General features: G+C 33.4%; 1 protein-coding gene across 2 annotated transcripts in view; it reads right to left on the minus strand.

The window, feature by feature from the left end:
- Positions 1-24167, minus strand: part of COL11A1 (collagen type XI alpha 1 chain) — a 233048-nt gene that overhangs the window by 98577 nt on the left and 110304 nt on the right. For both annotated transcript variants that reach the window (XM_042953107.1, XM_042953106.1), the window contains 15 exons: positions 24089-24142; positions 23851-23904; positions 22367-22420; positions 22203-22247; positions 20975-21028; positions 20464-20508; positions 20157-20210; positions 19650-19694; positions 13971-14024; positions 12786-12830; positions 11685-11738; positions 11560-11604; positions 6522-6575; positions 4404-4511; positions 1387-1440 (listed from right to left, as the gene is read on the minus strand). In XM_042953107.1, the coding sequence (XP_042809041.1) occupies positions 1387-1440; positions 4404-4511; positions 6522-6575; positions 11560-11604; positions 11685-11738; positions 12786-12830; positions 13971-14024; positions 19650-19694; positions 20157-20210; positions 20464-20508; positions 20975-21028; positions 22203-22247; positions 22367-22420; positions 23851-23904; positions 24089-24142 (819 nt within the window). The remainder of the gene's footprint in view (positions 1-1386; positions 1441-4403; positions 4512-6521; positions 6576-11559; positions 11605-11684; positions 11739-12785; positions 12831-13970; positions 14025-19649; positions 19695-20156; positions 20211-20463; positions 20509-20974; positions 21029-22202; positions 22248-22366; positions 22421-23850; positions 23905-24088; positions 24143-24167) is intronic.

Here is a 24167-nt window from a genome sequence, read left to right on the forward strand (position 1 = left end):
AAAGCATTATGTTTACCTCTTACTATACAAGGGATTCCACATTTTCTAGAAACTCAATGACAATTTATAAGACAAAACCACATAGCAAGCCTAATACAGTGTCATCACAGGACAATGAGTGAACACAAGTACATGCAGTTCACATTTGTCAAGAGGAAGGACATTCTGGTTTCCCAATGATTATCTGGGGAACTTATTAATAAATATGTTTGGAGATTATTATATAAACAGGATTTATCTTTATATACGATTCCTGTCAAGCCTGAATGGGTCAAACAGAGACAGATTGAAAGTAGATGGATAGATAGATAGTCTGTCTCATGGGCATGTAAGTATTTTAATAGTAGAAACCAAAATGTATGTATTAATTTATTTAACCACTTTAATTAACTAGTCAATGCAAGAAGTGCCCCCTTGACAAAGTTTTAAGATTAGCTTGAGGAAAATTAGCACACCAGGGTAAACATCTATTTTTAAAACCATCTATTTTTATGCTTAAAATATGTATATTTCAAATAGTTAAAAATAAAATTTTAGTTCTGTAGTAGATCAGATGGTGGCCCCAAATCCATATATCTGATATTCAAATCTCTGGAACATGTGAATGTTGCCTTATTTGGAAAAAGAGGTCTTTGTAAGTGTAGGTTAAGTTAAGGATCTTGAAATGAGATCATGTGGTCCCTAAATGCAAAGACAAGTGTCTTTATAAGAGACAGAAGAGAAGACAGAGAGAAAAAAAAGGCCACGTGGAGATGGCAGAGACAAACCACGGACTGCCCTGGTTTACTAGAAGCTGGAAGAGACAAGGAGAGACTCTCGCCTAGAGCTTTTGGAGGGACTGGGGCCCTGCTGACACCTTGATTTTATTAGGCTTCTGGTCTCCAGAACCATAAGAGAGTAAATCTTTGTTGTTTTAAGTCACCAAGTTTGTAGAAATTTGTTACAGTAGCCCTAGGAAACAAATACTGGGGAAAGGAGGGAAGAGAAAGATGATGAAAGATGTATTGTAATTTTTTTTTAAAGGCAGCAAGTGGAAATTCAAACCCTTAGGGTACTAGAAATGAAATCAAACACTGTTATCCATCAGTTATCATCCCCTTTATAACTTCTAGATATAGTAGTATGTCACTCTGGAATAGTCCTGATTCCAATTACAAGGAAGTAGCTGACAATGTCTTCCTTTTATGACACTGTCTGCTAAAATACTCCAGTCCATAATCACCTAGGCTCCCGGAGCTCCTTGTGTACCAGGCACCCACAAACCTGATGTCTTTCCCTTGTGAAATTATATTTTAAGGATTTATCATCTCTGTGTTACAAACCATTATGTATGATTAATTTCTACAAAATGTTGATAAACTATAAACATCAAGCTAATTGTTTTACCTTTGGACCTTGTCTTCCTGGATATCCTGGTAATCCTGGAACACCAAGTTTCCCCTAAAGTTAAAAAAAAATAATAATAAAGATTCTAAGTTGAATTAAGTTTAAATGATGATTTTAGCCATTTTTCTAGAAGTTAGAACCACATATTTGTACAGTCAAAGGGAAGATTTACAAGTTTTCACCATACTTTACTTACATTATATTTCTTCATTTGCATAGGGAAAAATTGTTTTGACATATTTCTAATGCTATAACGTTCTCTAACTTAACACCTGTCTAAGTGACAGTGCCTTCTTTGGGGGCAGGACCCTGAGCGAAAAAGAATTCTAGGACTCTCTCTGAACTCTTAAGCATGACTAAAGAAAATGCCTAAGCTTTTCAACATTAAAATTATTTAAAGTTAGTTGATGTAGTTAGAACTGCATTTAGATTTTATCATTTCAGCTGGAGTTAATCCTTTTTATAAAATGATTTCATTTCTCATGTAAATACAAAGTAAGCAATCCTGAGTTATTTAAGTATTTCTCACTGAGCAGTTTAAAGAACTACACAAGAAATTCTGACCTAATTTTGGGGCCAAGCTGCTTCTTTTCAAACATCTGGAAAATCTGAGTTAATCGACACATCAAATGTTGAGAACTATATAGCTAAGTAATGATGATTTTTGTGGAGTGTTAATGCCTGCAGGTGGGACCTTAAATGTGCAACAATTTTGTTCCAGTGCAATGAGATTACTTCTCAAAAACTGCTAAAACAGTAAATTGCAGCAAAGTCCAAAGATGTGTAACAAATACCAAGAGGTTTAAAATGCTATACTAGCAAAATTTCACCCTGAACAAAGCATTAACTTAAAAATACAGGTAATGAGAAAATTAAACTAAATTTCTGAGTAAAGTGTTTATGGAATTTTACTGTGACTATTTTCCTTAAGATTTTATAAAAGCACACTCCATATATATATAATATTATTTATCAAAGTCTTAAAACATTGGGAAGCACATAGCATCATTGTTTCCCATGTACATTTAAACAAAATAAGAATAGAAACAAAAACAAATCCATATTACTACATGTAACAGTAAGAGAGGAACAGCAACTTTATGAACCACAATAAATATTTTACTGGATGAATCAAGGTAAGAAAATAGGAATATAGTTTATGACCTTGTTATTACAGATTGAACTAAAGAGTTGTCTGATTCAAGATCAACACTGCATAGGTAAGCGGTCTTCAGATGGAAAATATGCAAACAAGCCCTAAGAAGTATGCTTATAATGATGTCCCTTTGGATGCATTAAGTTATCATGTCTGTTTTATGCCACTGATTTCAAGGTTAATGAAATTCTCTAATTATGATCATGAAGTCTTTGTGTTCCATGTTAATTACTGTATTATAATATAGACTCTTACTCACTTTAGAGTCATTTCAAAATAAATCCAGGCAGAAGTTTTGTTTGCCTTTTCAATATGGTGATGGGCAACTTCCATAAAGGGAAAATGCTAATGAAATGTTAAAGAAGAATTGTGGGGTAAAGTCCTGATGCCTCTGAAGAGACTCTGGCGTCATTTACAAGAATAAAGTGGAGGAAGGATGGGAGGAAGTTCCCATAATAGTCTGAAACTATTGGCTAGTGAGTACTCTAAGTGGAAGGGTGATAGGGCCTTGGAAGCCTTTGTTTCCTCTCATCCTTTCCTTCCCTGCCTAAACACGATGACATTATTCATCAGTTCACAAATGACAACTGGGAGGGTGAAACTTTAGAAGAACTACTACATCAGATGATTCATAGTGACATGAGGAAACATCTTCTTACCTATGCAGTCACAGTGCCTGTGTAATCCTTATATATTGTTCTTCTGAGCCAGGATGGCAAGGAGGGAAATTAAGAGTTTTCTTAAACAGCATGGAATTCTCATATTTTATAGAATAGTGGCATGCTCAATATAGAAAATTTGGAAAGCAGGTATACATATTAAAAGGAAGGAAATCATCTGAGTTATACCACCAAGAAATAATTCGTATTTATATTTTTCTTTAGTGTACAAATAGGATAACACTTGTCATGGGAATTTCTAGTTCTTTCTTAATTTAACTTCATAGTTACATTATGAGGTGTTCACCATATCACTAAATACTTTATGATGCCATAGTTTTAATGTTGTCTAATATTACATGAAAATGTAAATGTAATGGTTGAAAATATTTTCTGACATAGTATATATAGTACAGTGGCTCTTAAATCAATGAATATTACAATTATGGGGACGTTTTAAAACATAGTGATGCCTGGGTTAACACTAGACTAAAATTAATCTCTTCAAGTTGGGCTTTGACATCATCATTTTGTAAAACACTTGCCTATGAAAATGCATGTTCATGTGAAAAAATATAAAGTGTACATTTTGGCATGAGGAGCAAAGATAATTCTACCTCTTCTAAAACAATAAGTATACCATCTTTCATTGATTCTTTGATCCATTGTTAATCACATGCAAATTCTATTTTAAACTTTTTTTAAGTTTTATTTTATTTGAGAGAGAGAACGATAGCAACAGAGAGAGAGAGAGAGCATAAGTGGGGGAAGGGGGGAAAGAGAGAGAGAGAGAGAGAGAGGCAGAGAGAGGGAGAGAGAGAGAGAGACAGAGAGAGAGAATCCCAAGCAATGTGGGGCTCAGACTCAGGAACTGCGAGATTATGACCTGAGCCGAAATCAAGAGTCAGACTCTTACCCGACTGAGCCACCCAGGCGCCCCAATCACAATCAAATTCTTAATCTCTAATGAACGTGCAAGAGCTTGAAGAACTACTAATTCTGCAAGGCCAAGGAGAGCAGAGGGGATAGGTGACAAGGGAGAGTGAAAAAGGATCAATGTAGCCCTCTCATGGTTGTACTCCTAATAGTATACGGATATGCTTGAAACGCAATAGAATCCTCTAGTTTTCTGACATAGATGATTAAAAATATTTTTAAATGACAATGAAACATCATCTGTGAATTTAAAGTTGTTCACTGACCTTCTCTCCTGCTTGCCCAGAAGGACCAGGGTCTCCAGTTGGACCTGCTCGACCCTTGGGTCCTTCAGGGCCATCTTCTCCTCTTGGACCTACTTGACCAACTTCTCCCTGAAACACAGAGTAGCAAAATTCTTATAATTTAAAATACATTGGAGATTGAATAACAGACATTATAGTCTATCAGAAAGTCATATTCTTCAACTCTTCATTTATTTCCTTATGTTTTATTTATGACAAAGAGGCCTGAAAACGTTTGACTTCATCAACCTTTCCATTGGTAAATAGACAACTGAATATAGTCTGACATTTGAGAGCTTGTTTGGAGGTTCTAGCAGGGGAGCGCAGCTACTCGTATACCCTTGATCGAAGAAGGGTCCTCCTGTATTGGGGAAAGTTGTCCTCTTCGACTGAGCGTGCTTCCGGAGGGACACACGTGGAGTGGTGAGGAAGGAAGGGGACCCCCGCCTAGCCAGCCAGATCAGCTGAATCAACCCTGGCGATCAATGGGGTAACAGATGTCGCAGCCAGATCGCCCTCCCATCCTAGTCTGACATTTGAAAACCTACAACAGCCTGATGCTACCATGTTTAATATTAAAGTAATTTTAACACATCTGTGTTGCACAGAGGAAGAAAAAAAAATAAGATTCAAAGTTAGATGGTATAGGGTGGCAGAATAATCAACCCCAAAATATGCCACTCTGGTGTGAAGATTAGTTTGAACTGAAAGCAACTGAGAAGAAGCAGATGTAAGAGAAGCTGCTAACAGCAGGATATAAATTTTCAAAAGTGCCCTCCCTCCCCTTTCTACAAGAAAAGACAAATGTTAATCATTGGAGACAACTAGACCCTTATCAGTCTGGAGCCAAAAGCAGACACCAGAGGAATCTATTCAACAAACTTCATTAACTAGCCTTTGTCTACCTTTAGTTTCCAATATATCTACCTTCCCACAATTTGCAGCCCTAGAAACTAAAAGTCCTTTTCCTTGTCATCTCTCTAAAAATTTATTCTTCCTTTGCTGAAATGCCATATAAGCCCAAATTCTAACCACCCCTTTGAGTTAATTATCATGGAGTGCTCCCATGTGTAAACTTGAGGCACAGGCTAGAAAACTTCTGTTTGTTTTCCTTTTGTTAATTTGTCTTTTGTCAATCTAATTTTACAGGGCCCCAGCCTGAGAAACTAGCAGGTTAGTAGGAAAAAGTAATTTTCCTCTCTGACAATAGCAATTTTGGAAAACACTTTTGGAACACAAGAAAAATGCCTCCATTTTAGACTTGTTTTTCACATTTATAGTTTTAGGGACTGAAATGTGTAAATCATTGCCCCCATTCTGGAAACAAGCATTACATACATTTTAGGATAACAAAAAAATTCTGCAGTATGCTTCTTTGCTTAGATATATTAGGTATTATGGTGTTAGATAAAATAAATCTTCCCAATAAAGCATGTAGTTTAATTTACTTTGGGAAACTCGTATTTTTGTTTGTTTTCTAGACATTCATTACCAGAAAAAAAGTGTACTACTTTTATGCTCAAAAATTCAAGATCACTAATAATGAAAGTTCAAGAAAGTTGCAAATACATGGTTTCCAAGCAATAGCTCACCACAAAATTTAGAAGAAACCTATAAAACCTTTTAAGACAGAGAGGCAGAGAGAGAAGCCCAAGCAGGCCCTGCACTGTCAACACAGACCCCAATTCAGGGCTCAAACCCACAAAATGAGAGATCCTGGCCTGAGCCAAAATCAAGAGTCAGACAATTTAAACTGCTGAGCCACCCAGACGCCCTTCAAACCACTTCTTTTAAACAATTTGATCATCAACTTAGAAAATACCTATAAATAATACTACTCAACTTTATGCACACACACACACACACACACACACGATGTAGAACATGGGAATTTAGTGTAATATCTGAAAGACTATATTGTCTCCACAAAAATTAACATGTCTAATCTTCATATAAAAATCAAAGTGAGCAAAGTCTCAGTACGAACATTTTTATTTATTCTGTGCTTTCTATATTTAAATATAAGGATATACACACGCATGCCTACATATACACACACATGTAAGTGTTTATTTTAGTACGAATTTTCCTCTTACTTACTCTGTCACCTTTAAGACCCATGTCACCTTTGAATCCTGGAAAACCATCTTCACCCTAAAAAATAAAAGTAATAAAACTGGTGTTTAATGATTTGCTTGAATGAATCTAAAACATGGCTATATAAAATATGAACACTGATAATTTAGGGAAAATTGTTCTGGGAAATGTGAATCCTAGCTGTGAAATCTCCTTCTCCCTATTCTAATCTTTATTGCCTGTATCCTGTCGTCTTTCTATTATTATTGGCTCCAAGTTACTCCAGGAAATTTTCCTCCAATATGTCAATTAGATCTCTGTCTTATGGGGGATATAACCATTCCCTTATAATAACATATATCTTATGCCATCTGAACACATAAAAAGTAAATATTTAAATAATTATCATTTTAACTTTGGAATACAAGGACTTTTGATTACCAATTAAAATGTTTTTACCCTTAATTTTATACTAATTCACACTAAAGAATATTATAGTATGCATTTTGTATCATGTGCTTTAGATAAATGCCTTGTAGCTCAACTTGTATTCTATATTACAATCTCTTTTCAGATGTAAAATAAGCAAGCCAACATTATTCTTTACATGTCAATAGAGAATGTTCATTATCACATCAGTTCAGTAATACTGAAAACTGGGCTTCCTTTAGTAAAGAAAGCAGAAATATTTCATACTATTCTGAGTGAAATTTAGATTTTTAACAGTCAGCTTCATAGGGCTGCCTGGGTGGCTCAGTCAGTTAAGCATCCCACTCTTGTTTTTGGCTCAGGTCTTGATCTCATGGTGAGATCCAGCCCCACATCAGGCTCTACACTGGGTGTGGAGCCTGCTTAAGATTTTCTCTCTCTCTTTCTGCCCATCCCTCCCTCAAAAAAAAATTAAAAATAAAGAATAAATAAAAGTAAGCTTCATGAACAAACTTAATGTCTCTTAATTTCAAGAAAAAAATTAAATTACTAAAGAATAACCATTCAATTTTCAATAGCATTAATTGAGCATTACTCTGTTCTGAGTCCATGTATGGAGTATTTTGAGATTTTTAACAATAAAAACTAAGATAGAACATTTGCATTAACTTTGATACACATGGAGATGGATGTTCAGATGATAAAAACATGAAGATGATGATGGTTCTGGTGTTGGTGGTAGTGAGGCAAGAAGCTATTTGAAGAAGGTTTGACAGGGCAGTTGGTATCTTAATTAGGAGTTAGAGAATGGATATTACTTAAAAAGTTTGAGGAAAGGATATTTCAGGCCGAGTATGAGAACAGAGCTAGGAAGATTGGCACATATACTTCCACATTCTGCTGCCAAGTGACCTCTATAAAAAACAAAACTGATCACACAATTTTTTACTTTAAAACAACTCAATGGTTCCAAATTGTTAATAATGAATATAAGCTGCCATCTCTCCCCTCCCCTTCTGACAAGCATGATCTAGCCCTTGCTTGTTCATTTTGGCAGTCATATCTTTGATCTTGAATCTCCCCTCTACCCCCTACCCAAATGCACTGAGATTGAGTTCTAGAAAAAATTAATTACCTATATTTCCATTTGTAATTTTTGCATTGGTTGCCATTGTCATACACACACCTGCAAACCCTTTACCTTCTCTGTCTACCTCTGTCTACCTTTACTCTTCTTCCAAGACTCAGTTCATAATTCTGCTGTGAAGTTTCCTATGACCTCAGTCTTTCTCCCACCTTGAAATTAACCTCTCTGTCTTGTGTGCTCCCACTGAACATTTATTATTATCAGAACATGCCACCCTGCACTTAGTAAATCATAGTTTTTTTTCTTTTATTAATTGGTAGAAAATAAGACTTATGCCTAATTAGCCTCTGTGCTTCCAGTGCCTCATACATTTTTGCTCCTCAATAACCATGCCATTTAATAAACATTTACTAAATGGACCCTTACTAAGTGAACATGCCTCAGTGTGTGTTTAGCAAGGTATGTTAAGATCCAGAACATATTAGGTAATTATGGATATGAGACCTAAACCTGGAAACGGGGTCCAATCTGGTATCTTGCTTAAACCTAAAAATTATGACAGGTCTAGAAGTTACCTTTAAGACAAAAGCATGACGTTTTCAGTATTCTGGCTATAAAGTAGCCGTGTAAGTAGGATTCTTTCTGTACTGGATGCAACTGGGCAATAATAGAGGCTTAAAAGCTGAAAATGACCATTTAACTTCCTATTGACTATTGTCTTCATTACCTTCTCTCTAGAGAGAAAGGTAATTACACAGTTGCCAAATTTAGTTTAAAGAACACTGAAATCTAAGTCAAAAAATCAATAACAGATTTTACAATTTTTCCAGGCACAAATTTTTGTTTTAGGAGAGAAGATCATTGACTATAAGCTATTTCTGGCACATCTTTGTTTTCAATATGTTCACAATTAGAAAATAAATTAGAAAAGCAAATAAGAAATAAATTAGAAGATTTAAATTATTAGGTGTATCCTTACAATAAGTGGCATTTTTTAAAACAAGTGACTCTATCAAGTTACTAAGCTTTTCAGTCCTAAAACTATCAGGTCTGAATTAATCTTCAGAAAGAAAAAAGGAAACAGTTTTAGGAGAGGGGTAAACAAGGAATTCACCTATGCCATTTGTCATTGGGTTATGTTGCGTAAGGTCTAAGGAACACATCTGTCTGTACAATGAAGAATTCTAATTCTAGTTAGGGTACTAACTTGCTTTTTCACCTTTAGTTAACAATTAACATTGTTATGTGTAAAAAGAAAAAAAGTTTCAACATCCTTCCTTATCTCTTTCAAGAAAAATGGCCAATTATAAACATTCTCAGAAAAACAAAATAAATAATAGATATTAAAATTCACTAATATTTAATGACTCTTCACAGTTTGAAAATAGGGAGAATTTGTATTAGAACAAAGTTTCCATTAACTTTTATATGAATTTCTCTAATCTACATAATACGTTATTAGATTTGATAAAATAACAGGTATAAATATAATAAAAGATACAAAAAAAAGTATTGCTGAAAATTACCTTAGCGATTTTTTAGGACAATGTTTTTATTTTACACACTTAAAATAAGACTCAGTAAATTAAACAATCTGCCTCAGTTTACCAGTCTACTTAGTATGAGAACTAGAATTGGAACTCAAAATTTTTATAGCCCGCGGCGGGCTCTGTGCTGACAGCTCAGAGCCTGGAGCCTGCTTCAGATTCTGTGTCTCCCCCTCTCTCTGCCTCTCCCCAACTGGCTTTCTTTCTCTCAAAAATAAACATTAAAAAACATTAAACAACAAACATTTAATTTTTTTTTATTTTTAATTCTTTTTCTCTACATCTACTTGTTGCTTCTGAGATCACACACCATTCAAAACAACCAATAATCTCCAATTGTTTTTCTACATATAAGCAGTATACATTATTTTCCTGTGTGAATTTCTCTTCACAGGTATCTCATCATCTATATTCTTACTTACTTCTGTCATTTTGCCACTATCTCTTTTCCAGCAAGTTTACAACTTTCCCACCCCAATTAACCTTTCCTTTAAACACTGTCTTTCCTAAACTCTTTGGAAGGCACTTATTGCAGACAAAAATTTGAATTAACTCTTAAATGTCTTAAGAAATATTGCAAACAGAGAAAATGCTTATATGTGTGTATATATGTATTTTTTTTTTGCATAGGCCATCTGCAAATAATTACAAGTTCAACCCTATCTGACCAATCATTGGGCTCAACTACCAACTCAATAGGACATTATCCCTGAAGTTCATCTGTGATGATCAGAATGAACTGGGATTCTTATCAAAGTAACTGAGTTCATTTCAAATTCATAATAATTTTTATACAGTAGAACTGAATATAGTTGCATTACTTAACAATGCCTCAGTATGTTACTTTTTATTTTTTAGAAAAAATTATAATGGATATAATAGTACCATCCCTTCAGTCCTTGTTTTGCATTCCTCATTGGTATCAAATCCACACAAGGTGCTTCTTTTTTTTTTTGGTGCTTTTAATAACATTATGACTATGGGAACTAAATTATCATTAAAATCAAAATTTATATTCCATAGTTTCTCAACAAAGCTATAAACATTTTATTCTAAACACTATTTTTTAAATATAATATTGTATTAAGAATAATACTGCCTGTGAGTAATGCCATTTTACTTTTTTTTTAATGTTTGTTTATTTTGAGAGAGAGAGAGAGACAGGGGAGGAGCAGAGAGAGAGGGAGACACAGAATACATCCAAAGCAGGCACCAGGCTCCGGAGCTATCAGCACAGAGCCTGTTATGGGGCTCGAACCCACAAACCGCAGATCATGACCTGAGCTGAAATCAAGAGTTGGGCACCTGAGCCACCAAGGTGCCCCTGCCATTTTATTTTAACATAATCAGTGAAGGATCTGGGGGTTCTACACTTACATTAAACATTTATGTAAACAAACAAACAAAAAAAACACCTCACTTTCAGTTTCTTTTCCCAAGGACAATTAAACTACAAATGCTTTATGAAAAATTCCACATTCTTTCATTCACTTCTGCCTAGTTTTAATCTTTATTTCTTCTCATTAATATTTTTGTTTTGCATACAGTATAATATCTAAGATTTCTTCTTCCCCCAATTGATTTAGAGTACTTCTAACTTTCATAATTTCCAATGCATTTCAGCTTAACTTTGGGGATTTCAGTAAAGAAAGAAGGGAATAAACATTCCTCTGTTAGGCATATAACTGGATATGTACAAGCCCTGTGGCTAATTTATTCATAGGCAACTCTATGATTTATAAAAGGTAAACACATGTAAGAAAAAAAGGGATATAGGATTAATTCTGTTTATGACATATCTTTGCTTCTGTTCTATAATGTAGTCCTCACCCCAGGGTATAATCTTTTTTCAAAAAAGTTTCCATGATACACAGTACAAATGTCTGCTATCAAGTAATCACTTAATATATGGGGAAATTAAATAGCTGTTGAATGAATTTAAATTTTTGATCTAATAGATATGTAGCAATTAAAATCACCTAAATAAATTATATCTTACCTTTTCACCTTTAGAGCCCTTGAGGCCTCTGACACCATCTGCTCCCTATAGAATAAATTAGAAGGATTAAGTGATTGTAATATTTTTCACTGAAAATAAATGGTGTGAAAAAAAATAACGTTTACCTTTACTCCTCGAGGGCCAGGGTAACCAATAGGACCCTGTGGACCAGGAGGACCCTGAAAAAGACCCATTGCTATTTAAACATGCATTATGTTGAAAGTGCTACTCATCCACACACGGTAATTTTACCAAATAATCTACAAGAATATGATATTTTTCTACTACTGGTAAAGATTATTTGAGGTTTATCATTTGTTTCTGAAGTCAGATAGGATGAACAAACCATGTGATTAGCCCTACCTACTCCAAATTTATTGTATTATATGTTTATGAAAAAATAAGATAAACATTATCAAGAAGATGATCAAAATTTACATATTTTCCACAGCTGGCTTCATTTAATTAGTTTACCTAAAGGAAACAATTTTTTAAATAGAATATATAATTTCTATAGTAATGCTGTGTTTTAATGCTATTTTAATAAAAATCTAAAACTACCAACTCTAAACAAACTGATCCTACCCCCTTCCCTTGTAATTCAAAGTAGTACTAACAATAAATAAGCTCTTATTTTAACATTTTATTTAGATATTTTGATAATTATTGCTCTTACAATTAAATATTCTCTTGTTTAAAAGTTACCAGAGAGTAATAAAGTAAAATTAGAGTGACATAAATAGTTTAATGATATTTAGTAATTCTTACCCAGTTTCATATTGTCATTTATGGCCATTCATTCCACATATACTACCTTTGCAAAATCTAGATTTATCTCTGATCATGAGAGTATTTATTTAAAAAAGAATATACTCTAATTTATAAAATTACTATTACAAAATTAAAAGTTATCTAAGGCACATCTGTTTTTTTAAACCTTGAATAAAAATAACTACCAGAACATTACTGTATTTAAATGATAGCAAAAGAAATCTTTAGAGAGTAAAGACATATTTAAAGGTAGAAACAAACTATTTTCATGTACTTACTTTCTAATATTCCTATCCCTAAATGATAAGAATATATATATGTAATGTTTACATATATATTATATGTTTATATATTTATACATATATACATATATATATCATAAAGATGACTGAAGTAAAGCATTTTCTCTTAGACATAAGGTGACAGGACATCTACATAGATACTCTGTAACATACCAGAGCACCTTTTTCTCCAGACTGGCCTTCTTTTCCAGGATGACCCTATATTTAGCAAAAACATATACTGGTAAGATGCAATTTTAATGGTAGTTTATAATACTATGAAATTGTTGCTTTTTTTTCAAACCTATGGTTTCAAAAGATATTGAACATTTTGCATCTGTGCATATGGCCCTAAACAACATTATAAACTGTAGCATTTGGAAGGAAACATAAGCTTAAATTTTATGGATGTAAGTTTCACCAACTACATAATGTATTTGAGAGTTTGGAAAAAGTACATAAAACAAAACAGATCATCATTAACAATTCAACTCTGGTATCAACAGTTCTTATATAGAGGCATTTTAATCTGACTTCTATTTCTCAGATTGATCAAATAATGAAATACGCACCTTCAAAAGGCAGCTAAGGCATATGAACGGGACATTTGATAATATAGCAAGATCATAAATACTAATAGTGTTAATAATAAAATTCTCGAGATTCAATAAGCAAAAATGTATTACTCCATCACAATTATACCCAATACAAATTTCGCATCTTAGCTCAAAAATCTAAGTAGTTTGAAGAGAAAAAAAAAGCATAAATAACCAATTTTTATATATAACAACTGTAGAGATAATATATTTACATTATTTATTATTACATTTGGGGTACAATAAACACTGCTATATTTCTAGAAGGAAGGAATCCCTGGAGGCTGAGGATTTTCATGGAAAGTGTTTAAGGAAATTTACAAATGGTGAGAAATTACCCCTTGGACCCTCAAGAAAGAGGTACTTTGAAAAAGAAGAGAGAATGGAAAAGTGCAATGAAAAAAAAAAGTGCTACGAAAGGTATAGAGATAAAGATGATTTGAGAAACGCTGAGAGAATAGTGAGTGGATCTGTTTGCCTGGAACTAATGGCTCATGAGGAAGTAGGAAAATCTGAGCATCTGAGATTCTGGCACCAGAGCACCAGAATGAGTTTATCCAAGAATCACTGCATGATCATTAAAGATTTTGCAATATGGAAGTAACATGATGCAATGGTATTTGAGAGGGATCAATGTTTAATTACTGGCTCAATTTGTTTTTATTACTAACTTCAGAAAAAAAAATCACTTCTAAAACACATGTGAAACCTATTTTTGAAGATAAATATGTAGAAATTTTAATGACAAGTAACTATTACTTACAGGAGGCCCATCAGCACCAGGAAGTCCTGCAAGTCCTGGTTTTCCTTGTGGTCCCTAATTAAACAGAGAAAAAGCATCTTATTTCTCTTTTAAATGAGAATAATGAAAAATATAACTTTTATGCAGGAATATACTATTAATAAAATTCTTAACTCAAGTCACTGGTTTTTATCTATAAGCAACAAACATTTAAATAACTATTAAACATATGTGGAAAATGATATATAGAGATAAATGAAAACCAAATTTGACCTACATCAAAAACATGCTAGTTTTGGCCTGCTTAGTAGTCCCAAATGTATCTTTTTTTATTAACAAATTAGGTTTTGCATACCACAATAAACTAGAGCTTAGAGAATAAAAAGAAAAGTAATATAGATCAGAAATATATTGATTTATATCATTGAAAAATAAACAATGCACATGTCTATCAAAGATACTGATATGTATTGATTGAAATAATTACATAGTAATACTTATAAAATATAACTAATTATTAAAATATGTGAGAAATATATTATATTGTGACAGTTATTCATAGGACATAAAAACAAATCTAATATTTTGACGTCAAAGTTCATAAGCTAATATGCAACTAACAAATAACAACAAAGTAACTATCTATTCAACACATCACTCTTAATTTCCATTTGACCACAGAGGGTTTCAAATCTCTTTTAACATGCCACTACTACAGTTGGAACATAGTAAGAATCACTATTGCAAAAAGTAAACTCTTTCTTGATAGGAACATGGGCATTCTGCTGAGAATAATTAACATATCAAGTCTCCAGAGTTCAAACAAGTATTGCTTACTGGTCAAGTTATTAGCCAGAATTTAGAAACAATTGAAAGGGAAAACATATATAAGCAAGCCTAGATAGTGGACACAATTTAGCATTTTTTTCATTCTCAAAGGGTATTTAGGAAAAGCATTACATTTATGTAGATTTACAGTATAATGTTATAAGAGATATAACTTAAATTACAATAGAATAACAAAAAAATGAAGATATCCTTTAAATTGAACAATTTTTATTTTATAACTGAGGTTAACTGCCTCTCATTTAAAAGATTTAAATGTTTCAATCCCGTTTACCACTCTGAAAAGTCATTTTAAGTCAAGTAATCTAACATTATGTAATAATCATTGTAAAACAACATATTTTTAATGGCAGTATTTTGTCTGTGACATACATTATCTTTTTCTCTCAAGACAATTGTCTTATTTCTTGAAAACAAGATGTTGATTACAAATGCAGAACTATTCCATTAGTTATTCTTATCAACAGACACGATATCTCCACAACCATCACCTACACATAAGACTACATGGATTTTTTGTTGCTGCTATATTTAATGGACTAGAAATATTAAAACTCTTGAACTATAAAATGATTTTTTAAACTGAGTTAACCATTCTGACTGATGTGAGGTCATATCTTATTGTAGTTTTAATTTGTATTCCCCTGACAATGAGTGATGTTGAGCATTTTTTCATGTGTCTGTCAGCCATCTGGAAATCTGAAAAATGTCTATTCATGTCTTCTGCCCATTTCTTAACTAGATTACTTGTTTTTTAGGTGTTGAGTTTGATAAGTTATTTATATATTTTGGACACTAACCCTTTAGAAGATATATCATTTGCAAATATCTTCTCTCATTCTGTAGGCTGCCTTTTAGTTTTGTTGATTGTTTCCTTCATTGTGCAGAAGCTTTACATTTTGATGAAGTCCCAATAGTTTATTTTTGTTTTTGCTTTCCTTGACTCAGGAAACATATCTAGTAAGAACCTAATGTTTATAGCAGCATTATCAAGAATAGCCAAGTTAGGAAACAGCCAAAGTGTCTATCAACTGATGAATGGATAAAGAAGATGCAACACACACACACACACACACACACACACACACACACACACACTGGAATGGTACACAGCCATAAAAAAGAATGAAATCATGCCATTTGCAACAATGTGGATGGAACCAGATAGTATTATGCTAAGTGAAATAAGTCAGTCAGAAAAAGACAAATACTATATGATTTCACTCACACATGGAATTTAAAAAACAAAACAGACGAACATAGGGGAGAGAAAGAGAAGCAAACCAATAAACAGACTCTTAACTATAGAGAACAAACTGATAATTATTGGAGGGGAGGTGGGCAGGGGGATGGGTTAAACAGGTTATGGGTATTAAGGAGGACACTTGCTATGATGAGCATCGGATGTTGTATGTAAGTGATGAATCACTAAAGTCTACACCTGAGACTAATATTGTACTATATGTTAACTAGCTGGAATTTAAATAAAAACTTAGATAAAAATATTTTTAAATTTTTTTTATTAGTTTTCTTTATTTTTGAGAGGTAGAGACAGAGCATGTGTTGGGGAGGAGCAGAGAGAGAGGGAGACACAGAATCCAAAGCAGGCTCCAGGCTCTGAGCTGTCAGCACAGAGCCTGACTCGGGGCTCAAACCCATGAACTGTGAGATCATGACCTAAGCTGAAGTCAGATGCTTAACCGACTGAGCCACCCAGGTGCCCCAACTTGGAGAAAAATATTAAGTTAAAATAAATCCATCTCTTTTATTTTTATTTACTTTTTAAATGTTTATTTATTTTGAGAGAGAGAGAGAGAGAGAAGGAGAGAGAGAGAGAGAGAGAGAGAGAGAGAGAGAGAGAGAGAGAGAGAGATGGAATGAGGAGTTATGTTAAGCAAAAGATTAGTGTTTTTTTAATATACCGTCCATTTTAAGTCTCAATTCCATGAAATATCATCATGGGTATGGGTAAATTAACTAATGTTAATATATGAGAGAGTTTCAATATAAATGAACCCAGATCCATATCCATGTCTTCAAAGTCCTTGACTTTAATCTTTATTTTGTGTCTTGTTATTTCATTCTTAACTCATAACATTATATAATACTATTAGTTTTCTGTAAAGAAATTAACATGTGAGTGATGTAAATTCTGATGTCATAAATTAAATCACAAGAAATGTTCAGCATATATAAGTTATCAAAATGTCAGGATAAAGGATACTGTTGTTTTATCCAATTTAGTTAACTAAAAAATTTTATCAAATATTTTATCACAAATATAATAAAAGTACAGGCTATAATAACTTAGGGAAAAATATAAAAGTTACTGGGAATTTAAAATATATGACAATAGTTAAGTTATATCTGTTAGATTCTACCATGATCCAACTGAAAATATTATTCACCAAGTTTTGGGAGAAAGGGCTCTTGACCCAGAATGAACACAATACAGTGTATCATTAAAAAAAAAAAAAAAAAAGTAATATAGATGCAAAATAAAATGTAACATAGATGCAATATAAACAGAATAAAAGAATATAAACATGCTTCTCTTGTGTTCTTGAGTTCCTTTCTTGTTTTGATAAAAAGAGACTATCTTTGAACCCTCAAATTAGATACATTCAGACCACAGAAGGAAGCAGCTAATGCTTAAGACAGCCTTCTTCTTACCACAAGTACAATGAACCAAATCTTGTATTTTCCCTTTGGCTTGACAAAGGGAATTCAGATATTCTAGTCTACCTTAACAGCAAATTCCTCTTAGTAATCCAATGCATGGTAGAAAACTTGATAGGCATATGCCTCAAGTACAATTTATTATGAATATATTCTGGTCATGATGAGCTAATCTAAAGTATGGTAAAATAGGCCCAAATTAAAATTTCTGATCTAAAGTAAAGATTTGAGCACACCTGGGAGGCTCAGTCGGTTAGGCATCTGACTCAATTTCAACTCAGGTCATGATCTCACAGTTTGTGGGATCAAGCTCCATGTAGGGCTCTGAGCTAACAGCATGGAGCCTGCTTGGGATAATCACTCTTCCTCTCTCTCTCTGCTCCTCCCCCACTTGCATGCACACACACTCTCTCTCTCTCTGTCTCAAAAAAAACAAAAACAAAAACAAAATACAAGACAAAACAAAAAAAAACTTTAAAAAGAAATGTCTTAAAGTACATATGTGAAATCACCTTTGGTACTTTACATTTTAAATACATAGGGCAGTCTCCAAAAGAGCTCTAATACTGTACCATATAGAAAATATGCACAGAAAAAAAGCACTTGAAAGACAACTTAAATTTGATGTTAATTCTCACAACATAATAATAGGATAAATAACTCAATTAGAATATTACCAAAGTATGTGAAAAGATATTTTACCAAAGAAAATAGAGAAATGGCCAGTAAGCACATGAATAGATGCTCAATATCACTAGTGGTTAGGGGAATGGAAATTAATAGCACAATGAGATACCATTTCGCTCCAAGAAGAATGACCATAATCAAAAAGAAAAACAAACATTCATGAAGATCTAAGGAAACTAGAATCTTCATACAATGCTGATGGGAAGGAAATAATGGTGCAACAGTTTGGAAGCTTCTTCAAATGTTAAGCATTACGTGCAGCATATAACCCATGGTAACCTATGTATCTACCCAAAAGAGATCAAAATTTGTCCACACAAAGACCTATATGCAAATATTCATAGCAGCACTATTGATAGCAGCTAAGAAGCTTAAACAACTTGTAAGTCCATTACTGCTGAACAAGTAAACAAAATGGAGTATATTCCATTAATGGAAACCATTTGGCAATAAAAAGGAGCAAAAAAAAAAAAAATGATGTATGCTGCAACATAATAAGCCTCAAAAACTTTAAGTCAAATGAAAGAAATCAGACTCAAAGGTCACATATTATATTCATTTATATGATTAAATTCATATTTTATATTCACTCATATATTTCATTCACATTAAATGCCCAGTAAAGACAAATCTATAAAGACAGAAAACAGATTAGTGGTTGTCTAAGTCTAGTGGTTGTCTAAGTGGGTAGAACACAAGTGCATATTGACATAAAGTTTCTTTCTGGGGTGGTATAAATGGTCTAAAATTGTGATTGTGGCACAACTCTATATATTTACTGAAAATCATTGGCCAGTACACTCACAATGAGTGAAATTTTATGGTATGAAATTACACCCCAGTAAAACTGTTTATTTTTTTTAAATTATATGTTCACATAAATCAACACAAGTAAGGGGAAAAAGACATTAAAAAGAACCTGTTAACATTGTACTGTAACTATAGGAGACAGGAATATTACTTAAGGAATCTGGCAGAAGAAATCAGAGAAAAACATCTTTTTAATCAAAGATTTATTATTTTTTTGATCCAGACATTGAGTTATTAACAAGAACATTCTTTGCCATTTATACATAAAAAATGGTGGGAATCATAACTTCACAATTTTCCCTTAATCAGATCTTCCTAAAAAACCCTTTGTCACAGCAAATCTAATGACATTTTTTAAATAATGAGAAAGAAAAGGAGAACCGAAAGGAAGAGAAAGCATTCATTCATTCCAGTACATTTCTAAAATTAATATAGCTGAGAATGTCACATTTGGAAGCTATCCAAATGGAAATATGTGATATTTTATCATTTATAGTTCAGAGATGCATGAATGGCTTCCCCTCACACTGTACCCTCAAGGTTTTACTCCAGATTATTTCCTTATGTGCTGAGCCATCTCAACATCTTATCAAAACCAGATGGCAAGGCATTGCATCTGGCTAAGGTTGACAACCCGAAATTGGTCGCCAGATTACTAGAACAAACAGAGTAACTTACTTTTTCACCAGGAGGACCAATTGGACCTTGTGGACCAGGAAGACCCTATTTTAAAAGAATTTATTTCACATGTCAGGAATCACATCATAAGAACGAATTTTTTAAAAAAGTAAAATAACCTTCTATTTCACATGCAAGGAGTTATGAGAATCTGTATACATTCCCCACATTTCCCAGAAAGTTTTGGAACACTATGAGGCATTTTACACAAGCTACTCTTTTGGCAGCGTGATTGTAATGTGATCCGATTCAGACCCTTCTGCAGGTGTGGCTTTCGCCCTGGCATTCCATGAACACTGAATGACTCATTTTATTCTTGGAAAAAAGGGGCCTCTGCACATTTGCTTAATTTAAAAAAAGGTGGGGGGGGGGGGAAGAATTGCCTTCCTACTTTCACACTGTAAACATTTTCAGCCCTACACAGAATTTTTGAGGCTGTCAGTTTTCTCACGAAAAGATACGATCTTACCCCATTATCTCAAAGGAGCTGCAGTGGCTTAGACTTACCTGAGGTCCTGGATTCCCTTGCTGACCTGGAGGTCCAGGCTCCCCTTGGGGACCCTGCCACAGGAAAATATAAAGAGTCTTTAATAGGGCTATTTCGCGTAGTTTTTTTTTTTTTCTTCTCAATTGAAAATCAGTCCCTAAATCAGTTTTCCCTATGGAGAATCTGAAAAATCTTGGAAAATATTAATGCTAGCAGAACTTAATGGACTTAGCAAAATGTAAGAAATTTTTTAGACTTAGCAACAAAAGTGATTTGTTAGAACCTAGATGGCAGAAATGAGTTATTTTACAGATGTTATCTACATACCATGTTTCCTTTTGGTCCTGGGGGGCCGTCTACACCTGCAATACCCTTCAATGAAGGAAAAAAAAAATATATATATATGTATATAATATACATATGGATGTTTATAAGTTTAAATGCCTCAATAGAAAATCAAAAGACTAACCTAATAGCATGGCACCCACTAGTCTAGGGTGACTAAAACTCATTTTAGGATTTAGAGGAGATGAGATAAAAGGTAAGGTCTATATTCTCCTTTCTGTGTCCACATTGGAGACAACCTAGCAGCATTTTGTACTGTGTGTTGGAAATTTAACATGAAACAGTGAAGTGGATAAACAAAAAGGAGGAGAAAAGAAAGAAAGGGGTAGAGTGGAGAATGATCAGTGTAACCAATAGGCAGCATCATTAGGTCTCAGAATACAATAAGGCAGTAAACACTTAGCTGTCTACTGAAAGCTGTCATGGCCTTGGGCTTTAAAGAGTGACAACAAGCTTTTCCTAGAAAATTCTGAATATTTCCAGCAATACATACAGGCTGCCCTGTAGGTCCTGGAGTCCCCCTTGGTCCCAGCAAACCTCGAGGACCCTAGAAGGAAAAAAAAAAAAAAAAAGCATGTCCTCATAAGGAATGCGCTCAAAGTACACTTCCTCCTCTAAAGACATTTTAATGCGATGTTTGGAGCAAAAATATCTATACATCTTTTATTAACACATGGCAAGTAGTGTTTAAAATACCATTTTTATATAACACAAATATCTCATGTTTATGTTGATCCAAAAGCCAGAATGGGTAACAGGGAGTTTTAGCACATACACTGTGTATCTCTGATTCTATAAATTTACATATAAATTACTTGGGAAATTTTTAAATAGGAAATAATTTCATATTTTATGCCACTTTTGTGTCATTTTCTGATTGGAATGGCAATACTGAATCTTACTAAGTATTATATTTCAATCAAATAAATTATACAAATAGAAAAATCCTGATTTTCACTCATTTCATATTTAGGTATATTTCTTCTTGAGAGAATATTCACAAAGGGAAAGAAACAGACAGCTGGATAACTATATATACAGATTATAGAAGCCACTCTCCTGAGAGAAGATTGTTTTTAATTATTATTATTTAAAATTAATCAATATCTCCTTTTCTTTTTTCCCCTCCTCTATCTTCTTTTCCTTCTTTAGAAAAATCAGTACAGTAATTTATTACCTCTCATATTCCCTTGAGCTATTATGCCTTTGCATTGACAGGCCCTATAATGTGGCAAGCTTGGACTGAAATTAAGAGGCCTGGGTTCTAGTCTGGTGTTTTGATTAGTTTTGGGTAAACCTTCCCAATTCAGTTTCCTCATTTATATAATTTGGTGGAAAAAAATAATATAATTTAGCACATGTCATCCTTATATATGATATATACTAAGCTTGTAAATTTTTTGTTTCTTCTGGTTATGAGATCCATTTATCCTAAACATATAGATTCTGGAGCTACTGATGATATAAAAAATAAAATAAAACAAAGAAACAGCAACAAAAACTAGGTAAGTTCTTTGGCTGAAAAGATGTTACCTCTGATTTTCTCTATAACTTGGACCTCTATGTGCCTTTCTTTTAAAATGGTTTCCCATAACAACTGCCTGGTTAGCTTAGGTAAGACTTCTATAGTCACCTGAGTTTATTAGTGACTATACATGTATGACACCGGTCACTATTTTTCCAAACTAGGGTATTATTTTAAAAGAAAGAAAGTTGCTTACAGCTTCACCTGGAAGACCCCTAGGTCCAATTTCTCCATCTTCTCCCTGTCATTGACAAAATGAATGGGAGGTAATGCAATTAGACAATATATCAATTCAACAAGACTTTGTTCTCTTATGTTTTCATTTTAAATATTTCTTAAAAGAAATGAAGTTTCATATACCCTCATTCCATCTTCTCCAGGGGGACCAGGAGGACCTTGCGGACCCCGTTCACCCTATTAAACAAATACAAATATGATTAGAAAATGAAATAAAGCAGAATATTCAGAAGTCTACCCTATAGCTATCCTGCTGAATATAACAGACCATTTGGTGGAAAAACTTATGCTTTCTTTGTCCTTCTCAGGACACTGCAAAGATAAATCATATTTTTACATTAACTGACTTTATATATTACTATGCTAGAAAAAAAGTTCCTTCAATTCTAAAAGCAAAAAGGTTTAAATAAAATACCTAACATAATTATTACAAACTAAATCATTTAGAAAGTTATTTTGATGACGATTGTTTTAAACAGAGATACACTTGGTTGACTTTATTTTTTTCTGCTTCTAAAATAATTCATAACAATCAGTACAACTCAAGACTAAAGAAATTTTGGATTTTTTAAAAAAGAATATTGTATATTTCTTTTTTTTTTTAATTTTTTTTTAACATTTATTTATTTTTGAGACAGAGACAGACAGAGCATGAACGGGGGAGGGTCAGAGAGAGAGGGAGACACAGAATCTGAAACAGGTTCCAGGCTCTGAGCAGTCAGCACAGAGCCCGACGCGGGGCTCGAACTCACGGACCGTGAGATCGTGACCTGAGCCGAAGTCGGACACTTAACCGACTGAGCCACCCAGGCGCCCCTGTATATTTCTCTTGACATATAGTAGGTATACACTAAATATCTTACTAGGCTTCCATAATGTTCTCTTTTCTGTTTCTTTCTTTTCTTTTTATGTTCCTTAATTTACATAAAGTTTGTCTTATTTTCATTCTTAACTTCTGAAGAAGAAAAATGTGAAGGTCCAAAGCTGTTCTTTGAGAGACTGCCTCTTAGTTTAATTTCCCACTAAAAATATCCCCTAGATTCCTGTTCAGCATGGTGGTTTATTTAGGTTTTGCAAATTATAAGCTCTTGTGTTGGATTGCAAGCTCATATTATCACAAGAAATAGCTTGTGGTGTCTCTGTCAATGGGTACCATTTAACTTAGGATAATAAAATACAGTGTCCAGTATATTAATGACAGACTGCCTAAAGAGGACTCTATTGAGTATATGTCCACACATAAAATATAAGAGAGAAATTAAGGTGATTATCAAAAAATAAGAGGCAAAATTAAATCTCCACTCTTGTCTTTCTATAAATATATCTTCCACATACATGTACATAAAGATTATGCCAGAACTTATATTTGCATGATTAATGTCTAAAAATAATTAAAGAACTCATATTGGTATTACATGTGTAATTCTACATTGTAATTCTACTTCTCTTTCTTCCAGTATATAGTAGATGCAGTAATTTACTAAATTATTGTCTTTACAAATATTTAAATTATTATTTTTTATTTCTTAAAGTCCAATGATTCTAAAATAGTTCATAACATTCCTATATTGTCCCTGTATGCAAAGTAACAGAATAGTATATCTTACCCTGTGACCTTTGTCACCTGGCAGACCCGGAAGTCCATCAAATCCTCGATCACCCTGTAAAATAAACATCATCATCATCATCATCATCATCATCATCATCATATTCCAAATCTAATTCTATACTGTAATTTAATTGTGAAATATTCATTGATATCAAGAAACTCTGTTTTAAAATATAAAATTTTCAGAGGTGAACTGACATACAAGATCTGAATATACAAATGTGTGAGCTCCTGACCTTCGCCCCAGGTTCTCCGGGCATGCCTCTTCCTCCATCAGCACCCGGACGACCCTGATAATGCCAAGAACATGACTAA

The sequence above is a fragment of the Panthera leo genome, chromosome C1, assembly GCF_018350215.1.
Source record: "Panthera leo isolate Ple1 chromosome C1, P.leo_Ple1_pat1.1, whole genome shotgun sequence".
NCBI classification, from domain to species: Eukaryota; Metazoa; Chordata; class Mammalia; order Carnivora; family Felidae; genus Panthera; species Panthera leo.